This window comes from Nannospalax galili, unplaced genomic scaffold, assembly GCF_000622305.1.
Source record: "Nannospalax galili isolate Female #2095 unplaced genomic scaffold, S.galili_v1.0 scaffold305, whole genome shotgun sequence".
Lineage (NCBI taxonomy): Eukaryota > Metazoa > Chordata > Mammalia > Rodentia > Spalacidae > Nannospalax > Nannospalax galili.
In genome coordinates this window covers 2,098,529-2,115,346 of record NW_008356258.1, presented here as the reverse complement: position 1 = coordinate 2,115,346, position 16,818 = coordinate 2,098,529, and the positions used below count along the sequence as shown (strand labels likewise).

General features: G+C 43.1%; 1 protein-coding gene across 2 annotated transcripts in view; it reads right to left on the bottom strand.

Moving 5' to 3' along the window:
- The window catches only part of Fam160a1 (family with sequence similarity 160 member A1), a 337,430-nt gene that overhangs the window by 19,273 nt on the left and 301,339 nt on the right, over positions 1–16,818 (bottom strand). For both annotated transcript variants that reach the window (XM_029556760.1, XM_008854254.2), the window contains exons 8-10: positions 16,065–16,144; positions 7,507–7,697; positions 2,791–3,942 (exon numbers count right to left, since the gene is read on the bottom strand). In XM_029556760.1, the coding sequence (XP_029412620.1) occupies positions 2,791–3,942; positions 7,507–7,697; positions 16,065–16,144 (1,423 nt within the window). The remainder of the gene's footprint in view (positions 1–2,790; positions 3,943–7,506; positions 7,698–16,064; positions 16,145–16,818) is intronic.

Sequence of the window (16,818 nt, the reverse complement as noted above, 5' to 3'; positions counted from 1 at the left end):
GCTCAACAGATTGTGCAGCTACTCCTTCCTGGAGCGAGGATGAGGCTCCTGAGACTTAGGCAGAACATTCAGAAAGTTTAAGACTCATGAGGATGCCCCTCAAAGTTATTTACACAGTGATCAATTACAAGGAGAAGGGAGACATTTGGGTGGAGCTGCTTGCAGGCTGCGCAGGGAGCTCCAGGAACACAGATTTTGTGTGCTGTCACCTGTGCTGGGGTGGGCTTTTCAGTGGGGCAGCTGCCTTTGTGTCACCCGTGCTCCTGTAAGCAGCCCCTCGTAATGCTCCCCTAAGGAACCCAACAAATACCTTTGTGCAACACTCTAGATTTGAGGGGAAGTACTTAAGTCTGTCTTCAATGCACTGTCTAGGGTGAACATTTTCTCCTGTCTCCCCAGGAAAAGTCACACAACACAGCGTCCCTCTTCCACTCACTGTCAGCGCCCCTGCCCCATGAAGCCTTCGCCTCCCTCTACTGAGCTCCCTTCAGTCCAGGCAAACAACGACTGATACGCACTTCTCACTGAAAACTCAGTGCTTCGCTGGTGGCTCTCTGAGAGACTGTGAATTCTTTTCATTTTGCTGTCTTTATATCCTGAGCTTGGAACCCACCAAATATTACAGGATCAATTTTGAAAAAAGGCTGAATACATGAATAAAGTTGGAAAAATGTAATACTCTGATTTTTCTGGGAAGCAAATTCATCTTAGCAGAGCTGATTTGTGCCGCTGATTCTGAATGGTTCCCTGAGGGGAAGGTGAGCGAATGTCTCAGCCATAATCACAAGTTGGGAAATTACAAAACTCACACACGGAAAGAGATGTCTCATAACACTGTGGGCAACTGCCAAAGGAAGAAAGGGGAAAAGCAAGGCTTCAGTTACACTGACAGTTAACACTGACCTACGTGTACCAACCAACTTGCAAGACATTTTATCAGCTCACGGGTGAATGACGTAAAAATAACCAGCGTTATTAATGAAGTGTTCTATCTGCTCTTTTCCCCTAAGCTGGACTTTGTTTCCTCTACTTAAATATTTCTCAGGGATAAAACTCTTTTGTCAGAAATCTGGGACTCTAAATGGCAGCTTTTATCAGCCCTGATGTCCCATACAAGGGTTGCAGGACAAGGTTGTGACTTCCCGTTGGGTGAGACAAGGAAGCAGGCACCTTACTTCTGCCCTTTCCCTCACTGGGCTCCCCTAGCTCCATCCCCTCCCCCACCAAACAGAAAACCTAAAATGATCTAATCCTTTTAACTTATGATTGACTGACTGATTGAACTTTAATTAAAATTTGTTCACACTGAAATGTTATCTCAGCTAGAACCTCAAGCTTTATAATTATGGAATTAAAAGCTTTCTCCCTGTTTAAATAAATCTTCAGGCATCGGTAAACAAATGAATAAATATTGGGGGAGGAAAGTGGAGGAACCCCTTGAAATCATAGTAAGTCTGCATGGTTGGGCAGAAGGCAGTCCACGTTCATCTGTCTCTGAGGCTCCTGGGAGGTAGGGACATTGTCCCTCCTCACCAAGCTGTTCTCCATGGCTGGGAAGGATAAGCCTCATGAGTCTGAGGGGGCAATCAGTAAGAACAGTAGTAATGCCCTTCCCCTACCCCAGTCTGTCCTCACAGGGGCAAGCAGAGGCAAGTGGGTACCAAAGCCACACAGCTGATAAGTGGCTACAGCCAGGCTCACCCCACAGGTGTGACTCTACGGCCACTGTCTATCCTCTGTGTCACTAGTTTCTTCCAGCAACAAATGCCTTCCCTGGACTTAGTGGGCTCTCATCTAGGGGAATTCCCTTCGTGCTGCCATTTGCAGATATTTGCTTAATATTTAATGTTTTCTACCACACTTCCTAGGCCTGATCCACTCATTTCACACTAAAACTTTGCCTCTTATACAGTTTCAACCTGTAGCTGCTGGTGTATCACTTGAACACAACCATTTGGGAGAGTGGTTAGTATATGTAAGTCTATTCTCCTTAGTCTGAGGTACAGATTCTTTTCTTTTAGGTAAAGGCCCAACTAATGCCAAAGGCCTCTCACATGCACACACAGCTACTATCTTCCTGCAGGTGTTCCCAGCATCTACTATTGCAAGCTCTGAATCGCTTGGATACCAGGGAGAGAGCACTTGTTAATGCATCACCCTCATGGGAACATGCATTCCAGTAATTTTTAAACAGCAGACATACAAATAATTGTCAAAGAGGAAAATAAGTTAGATTCAAGGTAGGGCTGGGGAGACAGTGGCAGTGATTAAGAGAGCTGACTGCACTTGCAGAGGACCCAGATTCTGTTCCAAAACACACATGGAAGCTCACAACCACCTGTAACGCTAGTTCTAGGGGATCCAAACCCTCTTCCTGACCTCCATGGGTTCCTGAATGCATGTAGTGCACATAAACTCATGCAGATGCAGGCACACACACACACACACACACACACACACACACACACACAAGAATAAATAAATCTTTTTTAAAACCTTAAAAATTAAATTCAAGAAAATACAGTTATTAAACAATGACTAGATTCTTATATCGTTTAATCAGGCCTACTACATTATCACAAACGGGTTCTAAACAGCAAAATTTCATCCTTAACTTGCTAAATAAAATCATTGCAAGAAGGGAAAAATAAAAATAAGACCGCCCCTCTTTTGCTCTTTACAGAGCACCTCGCTCCTGTTAGGTAAACTGATATACCCCTAACCTTCACCTGCCTTACTGTCCTGTTGCAGTATATACAAGCATTCACAAAGCACCTTTAAGGTTCTCACCTGTGAACGGAGTGCTCTGAGTCCTCACGGGAAGGTGACTGGCAAAGGCAGTGTCCTCTCTGACCCCGAACGGGGAAGGCACAGTCTCCACGGCGGGAGCTGCTGCCATGAGGGAGTCGAAGTCCTCCTCCTCCTCCTCTCCTGCGTCCTTCTCCCCCTCTTCTCCCCTGCTCTCTTCTTTCCTTTCTTCCTTGCTTGTGAGAAGCAAGAGGTCAGGCATGGGGATGCTCTGTTCCATCAGGCCCTCAGTTCCAGAATCCAGCTCTTGAATGATTTGGTCATACTGGGCAATGAAATCTTCACTCTCTGGGTTTGCGATGGGCAGGTCTGACTGGGGCTCTTCCTCAGGCATAGGGACTTCAAACTCTGAGTTTGATTCCAGGACTATTTCAGGTTCATGCTCTTGCTTGGCTTTCTTGGATCTGTTCTGACATAGGTATGAACTGTCCCTGCTTGGCTGCAACCCTGCCTCTGGATGGGTGCCGAAAACAGGGCCATTGCTCATGGGTGGACCCTGAGCCTCAGGCTGGGCCTCTGACTGAGCCTCAGGCTGGGCCTCAGCTGGTGAGACTGTGGCTTGCTCCTGTGGCTCCCTGGCCTGTTCTGAGTCTTTCTCAGCACACAGCCTGTACACCATCACATCATCCTGGAAGTCTGACTCCTCGATATAGGAGCCTTTGAAGAGAAGGATGGCATTCTTCTTCATCTCTTGGATGTGTCTGGGAGGATCAACAGGTGCTGGGGGTGCTGGAGTTTCCAGATCATCATAAGGCCCAGGGGAGCCCACATCAGCCCCTGAGGAGATCCCAGTGTCATAGCTGTCATCCCATTCCAGCTCCGTCTGGTTCTTGTCCTTTGTCTGCCTTACTATCCTTGTGTGCTGTTGTGGGAGTCTGTTCTCAGGGTGGGCTGCGCTTTCTCGGCTCTCCTCTGTTTGACTTTGCAGAAAGGTCTCAGGGTCTGGAAAGTCCCCATCATAGAGGGCTGACCACACCCTGCAGTCCCTCATGCATCGGAGGATGTTGGTGTGGGCCTCCCAGAGGTACTGAAGATAGCTAATGTCCAGGGCTTTCCCATACTCTACAATGCAGGGTGCTGGGGAGGGTGGCAATGGTGAAGAGGGCACTTCGGGTAGCAGCTGTTCCTCAGGCCCTGCACAGGAAGATAAGTTAGGAAAAGAAGTTGGGACTAATGCATATGGGGATTTGGAAACACTTTAGGTCTAGTAATGGCTAAGTTAGTTCTGAATAATAAAAAAGTAATTCAATTTTAAAAAGGAGAGATAGTGCTACACTTAAAGAAAATATAAAATCAAAATGGCCAGATGGCAGCTATAGCCAACAAAAAACTTTTATGTGATACTGTTAGGTAGCTAGACAGAGATTAGTGGTCTTAGAGGCCAATGAGGATGGGTCTTCCCTCATGGTCAGCCTTGGAGTCCACCTCCCATTCCCCTGCTAATACTAGAAAGGTAAAATCAACTCGCTCTCTCCTTAGGCCTCCTGTTCAAAATAATGGAATACTTCTGGCCCTGGGTAGAGACATGACATTCTGATGTGCTCCAAAGATCAGAACATTACACGCTATTGTCTCTTCCCTTAAGAGTTAATCCAGCTGGGCCTGTCAGCTGACCCGAAGTGTGCCCCACCAGAAAGCTGATTCACCTGAAGACAAGCTAAGGAGTAATTACCTTTAATAGGATAAGGCACTTCCCCTTCCCCCACTCCCCTCTCCCGGGCAGCCACTGTCCGAGCCTCCACCCCCATGTTGCTTACCTGTTTTTCTGAGTTACTCAGAAAACAGTTACTTTCCCTTTTCTTTTCTCTTTTTCTTTTAGATACTATCTAAAAGCCTAAGAAGCATGCTTTCTCTGGTCTGGGTTTATTTGCTGTTTCTCTAAAACACCCCCAATGTGTGCCATGGGCTGTGAGCTGGCCTGTATTGCTCAGCCTGACCATTTTCTTGGACCCTACCTTAAAGGGCATGAGGCATGGCTTTCTCTCTGCCCAGAAGATGCTGAGATTTATAGCTTGTTTGCCTTGGTGTTTTCTCTCAAATTTTAATGAAATTGTCCTCAAGCTTCTTTCTGAGTCTACTTCTAAATTCTTCTATTAACAAGACTAAGAACCCAAAAACAAGGAACCCCAATTTCCCCAGTAACAATATTAGTTTCAGAGAAATAAGAGCTAATCAGGGCCACTTCCTTGGTGACAAGATTATATAGATAATGTACCTAATGAGGTGCCTGCCACAGAGTATTACAGTATTTTGGTTCTAAAGTAGAAGGCTGATAACCTATAAATATTAGGACCAAATTTTCTGGTAGAAAAACCCTGGGTCTCTAAAAAAAAAAAAAAGCCAATTAACACATTCTGCCTTCTTGCCAACAGCCAAGATGTTGACATGTACCAAATAGTCTCCTTAAGCCAAGTCACATTCAAATCAAAACAGTCATTTGAACCCAAGCAGTGTCCTATGATAGCAGATAACTGGTTTTCATGGTACAAGTTCCAACACTGTTACTGAAATAGTTGTGAAAACATGTTCATTTAATTTTGCAATTTCCCTCAAAGGAAATTTTTAGAAGACTCAGACAAGGAGAAATATGCTTCTACCATTCGTTAAACACCTAGACTGTTGTGAGTGCTGTACCACTGGTGTGGGAGTTAATGGTCCTATATGGTAGATGCTATTTTCCCCACTTGCTCACAAATGAAGAATATCCACTCCCCAGGTGTGGTAGGGCCATGGATGGCCCAGGTGCTGGTCTCCTCCAGACGCTCTCCTCATTTCAATGCTGTACCTAGCTAAGCGTCACATTCCTTTGTGATAGAATCTCTACCAGACTGGGTCAGCTTGAGCCTTTAAAAGTACATACTCAGCCCACTGTTTACCACTCTGCTGTCAGAAGGTGTTTATTTCTTACCTATTTTAAATAAAAATACATCAAAACTACTTCTAGAAATAGTTACTGAGTGGTTGCTACATAGCAAGCAGTCTTCTAAGAAGCCTTGTTGAGTCTGAACTCAACTTATCCTTAGAACAACCTTTTACAGTAGGTACTGTTGTAAGATAAGGGGAAAGGTTTGGAATGATTAAGAATTTTGCCCCCAAAGGTGGTAGAGCCAAGATCAAATCCTAACCGTTAACCAGTGTGCAATAACTCTGCTAGCTAGTTATGTAATCCATCTATTAGGGTTAGGTATCTGCTGTCACTTCAGAGGCAGGATATAGAACAAACATGGAATGCAGGACCAGAGAATCTGCCAGTTACATAATCGTGATTGAGGCAATTCCTCTCCCTGAGTTTGTTTCTCCATCTGTAAAATGAGAATAGTACGTTCTTCACATCCTTAAATGTGATCACATACAGAAAGGGGTTGGCAAGTTTTGGAAAATCATGTTTAATCTGAATTTGGAATTCTGAGGCAAGTTTAGCCACAGAATCGTTCTTTTTGGAAAATAATTTTATTATATTGGGTTACATACAGCCATCACAAAATGGTCTTGAAACAGCTTTCAGAGTAAAATTTAAAGGATACCAATTTTCAAATATGGTCTTAAAAATAACTTTCAAATGAGAAAATATAAGATACCAAACTAGTTCACCCAATAGGAAAATATATTCAAAACACAACCACATAAATTGTTAATTTCCATTCATACACTATATTTTTATTTAAGAACCAAGAGCCCATAAAATGACCTTCATTTCTAAAAATCTACATTTCTATCAAATATGCTGCTATCCTCTTAGTCAAGTATCCCAGCTCTTAAACACATTCCAAAAATCTAAGCGGGCTGTGGCTGGGTGGTCAGAATGGTGTTACTGAAGGGGACAGTAGAATACTCACTAGAAACACTCCAGTTGACACAGGACTGAACTGGCGTCTAGTAGTCACAGGACAGGTAGAATGTGTCTCAACATAAAAGGCCTTATGCTCACAGATATACAAATATTTGCCCCCTTCCTCCAACTGCTCCCTGAGGAGTTGACAGAGTAGTCGTTTACATTTTACTTGTTCTGGGTAAGTTACAACTGGCAAAGAGTTTGTATTAGAACTCGTAAAAATAGAGTATTTACGAATCCCCCCAACTGTGCCAATCAAATGAATCAGATAATGCTGCTGTATCACCAGTTTCAAGTTTTATAATATTAGTGACAGGTAGACAATTCACAAATGGGTCATTTTGGAAATTAAAATAAACAGTTCTATCTTAACTCTAGCCTCAACACCTGTAACTCTTAATCTGTTTTAGAAAGCAGGTTAGCCAGGTGTAGTGGTGCATGCCTTTAATCCCAGCACTTGGGAGGCAGAGGCAGAGACAGGCAGATCTCTGTGAGTTCAAGACCAGCCTGGTCTACACAATGAGTTCCAGGACAGCTGGGGCTACAGGGAGACCCTGTCTCAAAAAGACGATGAGAAAAAAAAAAAGAAAGAAGGTTAGTACATGTTTTCACACCCAGACACGGACAGAGCTAAAAAGGCCACGTAAAATAAAGGCCTGTGATAAATTACTAGGTGCCCCGGCTGGTTGCTTCAGTGGCCACTGACTAGTGTCCATAAATCCTTATGAAGCACAAAAAGACCCCACCTGCTCAATCACTAAAGAAATTGGACTCTAAATTATTCTGTCTGCCCCCAAGAGACCCAAGTTCCCAGGAGAGAGAGATTCAGCATCCAGGATTAAAGATCATCCCTAACACATTCCCACCTGAAGCATCATGGGTACACTTTGACCAGAGAATATAGTCCCTCTCTTGGTTCCCAAGTGTCAGAGTGATGCCACTGGCACAGCAGACAGGGGTCAAGGCAAGCAGCTTGGCTGCGGATACGGAGTAGCAGTCTCGCTCCTTCACAGCCCACCTCTGACTCAGCATCATGTGATTGCAGGGGATCAGATACCTGAAATGACAAGAGTCAGCATTCAATCTCTGCAGTGCCCTAAACCGTTACCAGAGATGACACTACTAAGCATAATTGGAACTAGTGATCGGGGATGGATTCATCCTCTCCACAGTCTCAGGCCACCCAGCACAGTGGCCACTGTAGTCATCCACTCCCTTGCTTAAAAGTCCTCTGAGGGCTTCTCCCTTCTGACAGAACTGCCCTCTGCTGAACAGTTCTAGTCCTTCTCAGCTGAATTCCCATGACCTTCCTTGTGTCTCCATGTCTCTCTTTACCTCTGTGCCTTTAAACCCACTGTGATCTTCACCTGGAGTGAGCCTCCCTCTTTTCTGCGCAGCAATTCCCATCCTACAAAGTTCCAGCTATAGTGCCACCTTCTCTGGGAAGACATCCCAGCTCCCTGCCCCAAGGCAGACTCTTCTCTCACTCCACTGTGTATACATGGAAGCACCATTAACCGTGCATTCTAAGAATTTCTGTCCCTTCTTCAATATATGTGCTACCAGAACAGGGACTGCTTTGATAGTTTTGTCTTATGATCCCTGAAACTTCAACTCCTGGTAGGTACTATATGAAGATGGCAAAAACCATTCCACACTATGCTCCTTACGTTCTTCTGGGTGATCAGGAGTGAAAATGGTGTCTAATGACTCAGTAGGACACACTGCACAGGTTGACTAGTGACTGAAAGCATCTAGTGTTATTATGAACGTGGGCAGAGGAAATCTAGGAAAGTGTTTCTGACGCACCTGAGTACATTAGTGAGTTTTGTGGGAAGAATGAGTGTGTTTAGTGGCTGGCTGTCTTAAGAGGGAAACACTACAGCAGTTATTTAAACAAGGATGGAGCAAGTGGGACAAAGGACCTGAAGCCAGAGTCAATTCCACAGCAGCCTCAGCCCCCGTGTGAGCAACTCCAACCTTTCAATAAACCAGAACGTGTTTCCCTTCCAAATTCTGCTTCTGAAAAAGGCAGCACAAAGGAAAACAAGCCGTGATTAAGGTTCCTGTGGAAAAGATGAAAAGCACAGCTTGCAGGCCACGTCTTGGGGCCTGTAAACATCAAGCCATCCCCCACAGCTCCCATTGATCCAGTGAGGAGAACCCAAGTTTATAATAATGACCTATGCTGCAGAAGCCTGAGTCACAAAGGGAAATATTCAGTTCCCTTGATCATTCTAAGTGAATACTTCAAGAATGCTTGAAACGACAAACTCGCCACTGAAACTTAGTCCTCCCTCCCTGAATCAAGCAATCTCTAAAGTTCTAGCATAGTTATGTAAGAGGGTCATGTCCTTTCACCTCTGTCCTCTACCCTCCTGGGCACATATACACTGCTGTCACTAAGAACCAGACACAGCCCATCATTCACCTCTGATATGGTGGCATCTACTTTCATAAGTTGTTCTTCAAAGAGGAGCAGTGGAGGAGGAAATACAGAGAAGGAGGTTTGTTCCAATGCCTAGGAACCTGAACCTGAATCTGATCCTTACAGGAGAATGGATGGGTGGTGTGGGCAGAACATGAAGGCATTCTCTCCCATATGGACTTCTGTGAGCTGAGATGCCTTGGTAACCAAGAATGACACAGGGGAGAGAAGCAATTCCTACCTCTGCCTGAACATAGCTCAGCTAAAACTCAGAGGGCACCATAGAAAACCAGGCTGACCTCAGGGCAGTCAAGGATGGGGGACAACTGGGGACGGCAGGGGAAGGCAGCAGGGGTGAGAGGTAATTGGGGCTGGAAGACAGCAGGGACCAAGGTAAGACAGATTCCAGAAAGAGGGCCAGAGTGGGTGAAGAGACCACAGTAGACACCACAATGGTAACAGTGGTGGGAGAAACACCTGTTCATGATACATGTAAGAATCCTCACTGGGGACACCGGGAAGCAATGGGTGCTGCTTTGCAGGGTCAAGACCAGATATGATGTGGCCAGGGTGATAGTGGGAAACTTGTCCTATGATTATAGATGTGAATTATTCTTTTCTCAGAAGCTGGTAAGGCCTAGGGAAATGCAGATTATACAAGAGTTATTTTATCCTTATTTGGACTGTTAATTATTCATGGAATCAACAGCTCTGGTGTTTTTATAAACTGTAGGAACGTGATGCCTGCTTGCAGCTCAAACCAATCATATTTCATGATTTAAACTGATATACATATACTTCTACTCTTTGTTTGAAGTATTTAAAAAATGGAACACTGGATCAAAGCTAATAAAGCTATTTATCAAATACCACCAGTGAATAGCTTGAAATTATTTTAGAAGAAAGAATTATTGGCAATTTGCAACTTTGAAAATACCCTCTCTCAGCAGAATCTAAGACTTTTCTTCTGAATAAATCGAATGAAGGGAGATCCCTGAAAGTTAAAGCAGAGATGCTACGAAACAGAAACAGGCAAGTTCATTCCAGTGAGGGACCTGCCTAGGATTCCAGACGGTTGCTCCATCGAGTTTTTAGTGAAGGTTCATCACAAATGAAAGGGCAGACACACCACACCTCACTCGGTTTCTGTCTTTTTGAGGGAATAATTAGGGCAAAACAAATGCTCCCCAAATAGCAATATCAAAATAAAGTGGTTGTCAATAGTAGAAAAATCATGTAAACATTTAGTATAGGCATTTATCATTAAGCCATCTTTTATTTAATATTCATTTTGTTTTAAGATTTTATTTAAGGGGTTACAGAGATGGCTCAGTGGTTCAGAGTACTGGATGCCCTTGCAGAGCCCCTGGGTTCAATTCTCAGCACCCACATGGCAGCTAACAGCTGTCTGGAACTCCAGTTCCCAAGGAATCTAATGCCTCCTGACGTCCACAGTTGTTGTAGAACATGGGTACACTTACATACATGCAGGCTACACACACACACACACACACACACATTAAAATATCTCGGTACTGGAGAGATGGCTCAGCAGTTAAGAACACTGGTTGTTCTTGCAGAAGACCTGGGTTCGAATCTCAGCCACCCACATGGCAACTTACAACTGTAACTCCAGTTCCAGGGGATCCAACCACCTCTTCTGACCTCCGCAGGCATTGCATGACACAGGTGCACTTATCTACATGTAGGCAATACATGCATACAAATAAAATAAAAAAATATATTTTTTAAAGTAGCAAATTTGTAAAAGATTGTCTTTAAAACCAGAAAGCAAAAATGATTATGGACTAATGTCATTTACTTATTTTTAAAATTTTATTTATTGAAGTGAGGTCTTGCTGTTTCTCAGACTGGCCTCAAACTCACTATGTAGCCTAGTCTGGCCTCAAATTTGTTATCCTCCTGTCTCAGCTTCCTGAGTACTAAGGTTACAGGTCTGCACCACCACACACAGCTCAGAGACTAATAAATACTAACTTTAAATATCCAAATTACTTAAGGCAGTCCCCCCAACATATCAGGAAAAAATACTGCCCATATTATCCCCGTCCCACATTTTCATCACCTCCCCAACCTTCTACAAGCCTTTCCTATACACGACTTGTTAAAATGAGCCAGCCTTTCTGCAACTCTTCAGTGACCAGCAATTGATGACAAAGCACACACACTGCTTATTGCTACACTGCCAAGGAAGACAACCAAAACAGAAAGCAAACTATGTCAGAGCTGAGGCCTCCAACGGTGGACCAATAGGCAGAAATCCACAAAGCACCACCAGTGAGCTTCAAAAAGGCCTTTCCCTGTTCACCAACATCCTGGCTATATTCTCCGATCCATTTCCCCCTGGGCTGGCTGCCCCCTCCAAGAGCCCTCCAACTCATATGCAAGACAGAGTGTTGAAATGGACACATAGCTTCTCTTCAAGTAAAACCACCTCTCCCTAAGCATAACAGGAAACTCACTTTACAACTCTGACAAAAACACCCTGACCAGGGACATTCAGAAATGACAACCAAGAAATTAAACAATGCAGCTTCACCTAGACTGGGATGCTCTAGGAGCATGTAGATTTGTCACATCACTGCCTGTTGGCATTTCCTGCCTGTCCTTGGCCTGTCATAGTCACAGGCATGAGAGGTGGGCAATTTCTCCCGGGTTTCCTGCCCACTAGCATATCATCTCTTTGGGGATATCATATTTCAACTTATTCTTCTGATATTTTGCCAAAGGAAAGAATCATATCAATTATAGACAGAATACCACTTTGGAGCGTCAATATTTAAGAGCATTTGAGTTACAACAGAAATTGAGATATGGTCATTATTTATTTATCACATAACAACTTCATTAGGAAGGACCCACACCACCTATAGGGCTGTATAGACCTACAAGTCTATCATGCACGTTCAAACGACTTCAGGGGTGACTGAAACAAAAGGATGGATTATAAGTCTATGTTTTATATTGTTTAAAATAAAGTTTAAATGACTAGAAGAATAAAGATTTTTCATTGTCCTTATATCAGGGACAGATTCAAGGTCAAAAAAGACATTGTAAAAATAAAGGACAGATAATAAGAGAGGTTATGAAGACATGAAGTGAGGAGGAGCGGTGGAGGGGCTGGGGAGGGCTGGGGAGGGCAGGGGGTCTGAATGTGATCAAAGTACATTGTATGACGTTCTGGAATCAATAAAAATATTTTTAAAGACATTATTTTTATGAATTTAAAATATATTTTCTAGAAAATTGCCTTCCTTAAATGTGTATAATACTCTGTATCATTTTACAATGCTTTTCAGATAGCATCATAGTTGGCCCTCTCAATAACCGGGAGGCAGTCCCTTCTGCGTCTTCTCGGTAGCTCCCCTCTTGGATTTTCCTAGAAAGTACAGTAGAGTTGGAAATAGAGGAAGTATTCAATAAAGAGCAACTATACTGTTGTACTAGCAGCAACATCCTCATGAAAGAAAGAAGCAGTCAGCCAGAGAGCCAAGGCCTGTCAAGTCCTCCTCTAACCTCAGGCCTGGCACTTCCCCCATTACTCCATTCAGAACCTGTGACAGCATCCCTTGCAGCACTTCCTGGGATATCACAATAATCACTAGACCTGACTTGGACATGTATACAGTCAAACATGAGCTGATTTCTCCATCTTTGTAAAGTATAGGTCTGGCTCTTAGAAGTAGCCATGGTTACCACCACTTCTGAGGACAGATTTGAATATTGTGAGCAGACAAAAAGTGATCAGCGTTCACCTTGTAAGGTCACCAAATGGCTAGTATACAGCCTTACAACCCCTGATACAATGTGTAAATTCCAGAAGAACCACAGCCTCATTAGGGAAAATCATAAATCCCGTAAGTGTCTAACTGGCCCTAAATTGAAAGCTTAGTCTTGCTCAAGCCTCACCAACTGGCCACTCCCTGGACAAAAAGAGATGGTTCATGGAGCCAAACTGTCTCCCCTTTAGTGCCCTAAGATAAATCACCTGCCTGAGAAAATAATCTTGGGAGAGAGACCCTCAAGGACACTAGACCCTGGCACAGAGTTAACTTGCCAATGTATGCAACAGATTTCCTACATAAATCCAACTGGCCCACTTTTCTTTGCAGATACCTGTTTTCTGTGGACGGTTTCAGCCCTTTGCTGTGCTCCTTGAGTAAAGGAACACATTCCTTGCCTGTGGCAGGTCTGGCTCCTTCCTTTTTCTGATCTCCTAAATCTGACAAACCCTGGGCTAGGCAGACCCTGGTGGCCCCCAGTGGGAAAACGATGCATCTTTGACCTTGGTCTCAGTAACTTCAGATTACCAAAAGTGCAGCTGCCGTCGTGAGACAGCATTTAGGGATTTAAAGTGCAACCAAGTTTTCCCACCTTGGAGTAAGAGCCTGGTTCTGGGCAGTAAAAAAGACTTTTCCAGGTTGTTTTTCTGGATTTCATTCAGGCCTTGCTAATGCATTCTGTCCTGTCAGTAGTAGAGACTTGATTAGGAGCTCAAGTAATCCTTTTAGAACAGACTACCTGCTTTTTTATGATCAGATTTGTTCTCTGCTAATGCCATAAGATTAGTTACTGATGGGTTGATCTAAACCCTAAAAAGTGAAAAACACTTTTTCTAAATTTAAAAATCAAATAAATAATGGTCTCCCATTTGTAAGGCCTCCACAATATTCCAGTGAGGTTTTTGAGACTCCATTTTAATTGCTCCCTTTCATGAGGTGCTAGGCACACACTGTACTAGATCTCTAGCCAGAGGTGCTCCAACTTGGCCGTACATCAGGACGCTCTGAAGAGTAAGTTAAAACACAGGTCACAGGCCCCACCACCAGCGTTTCCTGTTCACAAGATTTTGGGGGGAATCTATATTTCTGTTCAGTCCCAGGAAATGACCATTCTCAGAATGGCACTTTGACACCCCCTCTTTGACAATCCTTTATCTTTCTAGAGCTACCTGTCATTTCAGTAATCCTAGATTCTCCTCAGTAATCAATCTCTCTCTGTCTCTCTGTCCGTCTCTCTCTGTCTCTCTCTCTCTCTCTCTCTCTCTCTCTGCATGAGGAGGCTAGAAGTCACCCTTAGTTATCATTCAGTTATCATTCCTCAGGTGCCCAATTACCTTGTATCTGCTTATATTTTGGGTGTTTTTTGTTTTGCTTTGCATTGTTTTTTGAGACAAGGCTTCTCACTGGCCTGGGACTGGCACTTGTGGATTACACTTAGCTGGCTGGCCAGTGAGCTCCAGGAATCCACCTGTCTCTGCCTCCCCAACACTGGAATTACAAGCACATGCCACCACACCTAGCTGTTTTTTAATGGGTTCCAGGGATCAAAATCAGGATCTCATGCTTACATAGCAACATTTTACTGAATAAGCTAGTTCTTCAGTCCCTCCTCAGTAATTTCTGCTCAAATCATATTAAAACCCAGAGATGGACTCAGGAAAGTCTGGCCCCCCTCTATCCCTGTGCTCAGTTTCACTTGTCCTGATTCCTGCTGAGGATGGAGAGCAGTGCACCCTTGGAGATAAGAACTGACTCTCTTATCCTACAACTGCTGGTTACCTCCCCGCTACAGCAGAGCTTCTAGGCTGGACCTGCATGACTCTACTATCAGAGCTTCCCACCCCACAGCTCCCTACCCTACAAAAAAAAGCCTAGTTCTGGGTCTACTTCACAAGCTTACTTCAAGAGAAAAATGACAGAATAAATACATACATGCATCTCTATGGAAAACACATTTATTTATAGTTTCTGCCAGTCTGTCTCTGCTTTGGCCACAACAATATTACTGAGAAAAGGGGTAGATCATCTTGCCCCCAGCATGGTCCTTCCTGCAGGGATCCTTAGGTCCCTTTCTACTCTGCAATGTCACTTCCTATAGTGTTGGGGTGGGTCTCACTGGAAGAGCAGATTCCAAGACTCAGGATTTAGGTTTAATGAAAAGGAGCACAGATATGCACTGTGGACTAGCCTGACACTTCCAGAGTTCTGCACTGGGATTCAGGGCCAAATAGTATGCTAACAACGAAGCATCATTACTTCCTTTCACAAAAGCAGGGGTTTCCTCTGGGACACGGAGAAGAGGAGCCATGGCAGACCACAGCACGACTGGCGGCTGCTAGGTCTGCTATCTAATTACCAAATTCAGATCATCTTAACAGCACTCCAATTTCCATCTTCAAATACTGGCCGCTTCAGAACTTTCCTACCTTATTAAAGGACACAGCTTTGCCACCTGTACGGAGTCCTGACCATCTGCTCCGTGCTCCTCTCCCGTTTGAACAGCACACTGAGTGCACTCCTTAAGTATTTACTGGCTTTAATTGAAGCACACAGATTGGACAGTACATACCGTAGTACTACTAATTGCTAAGTTAGATAGATAGAAGATAGATAGATGATAGATAGATAGATGATAGATAGATAATGATAGATGATAGATAGATAGATGATAGATAGATGATAGATATAGATAGATAATAGATAGATAGATAGACAGATAGATAGATAGATGATAGATAGATAGATGATGATAGATAGATGATAGATGATAGATAGATAGATAGATAGATAGATAGAGACAGATGATTGATAGATGATATATATATATTCACCACTATTTTATATTTGGAAAAGTTGTTTTTAATAACAAAGAGTCCCTTGTAAATGCACCTCAGGAGACTGAGTTCACTCTCAACCCCAAAGAGCTTTAATAATATTTGCAAAATTTTCCAACATTCTAGTTATTGTTTCCAGGAATGTATTCATAAGATAATACAAATGCCTCCACTAAAAAATTTTCATAACAAAACAAAATTAACTTTAGGAAATAACACAAAAAATTAAATTGATTCTTTTAATAACTTTTGTCCTCAGAAATATGTTCCCTACTTAGTTTATATTATCACAGTGAAATAAAATAGTGATACTATAGAGTGAAATTTTCTTTAAAGAGAACTAAACAATGGTAACTCACCTTAAAACTAGTTGCAACATCACATCTTCACAATGTAAACCGATAAGAGTTCTGAATAGCGCCAGGGACACCACACAAAGCTGGGAACAATCAACACACATTCTGTTTCAGAGGTTAGATTGGTAACTCTGCTCCCCACAGATGATAAATAAACCAGAATTACAGAACAAAATGGCCTTGTTATCCCTATCTATTTTTATAAAACACACAATGCTGTCAGAAAGAATTCATTCAGGATGTCCAATCTCCTATAGGAAGAGTTGGTTAGAAAGCCAACATCTGCCTAGGAAATGTTTGTATTGTGAACACTGAAAGATCCAGATAAATGCACACATGCCCCCTTCAATTCCCTGATACATACATGATCCTCCCAACTTCCTCTGCAGGTTATCTGCTCTTCTAAGTTGTATTCACAACATGACACTGGTTATTTACATGATATGCTCATAGAAAACTTCATTATGACCTGGCCAGCTCTCTTCAAAGTTTGTAACCCCAAGCCTCAGTTCCTCTTTTGATGGTGGGGCAAATTTTCTCTTTGACTACATTTCCTATAGCACTAAAAGTGTGAAAAATCTCTTTCCCTAAATGTTCACATAAAATTAAACAACATAATTTTTTAAATATTTTATTTTTTATTTGATATGTACGAGTGTATCACCTGCATGCAAGTTAGTGCACCTGTGTAGTGCAATGCGGGCAAAGGTCAGAGGAGGGTGTCAGATTCCTGTGGAACTGGAGTTACAGACAGTTG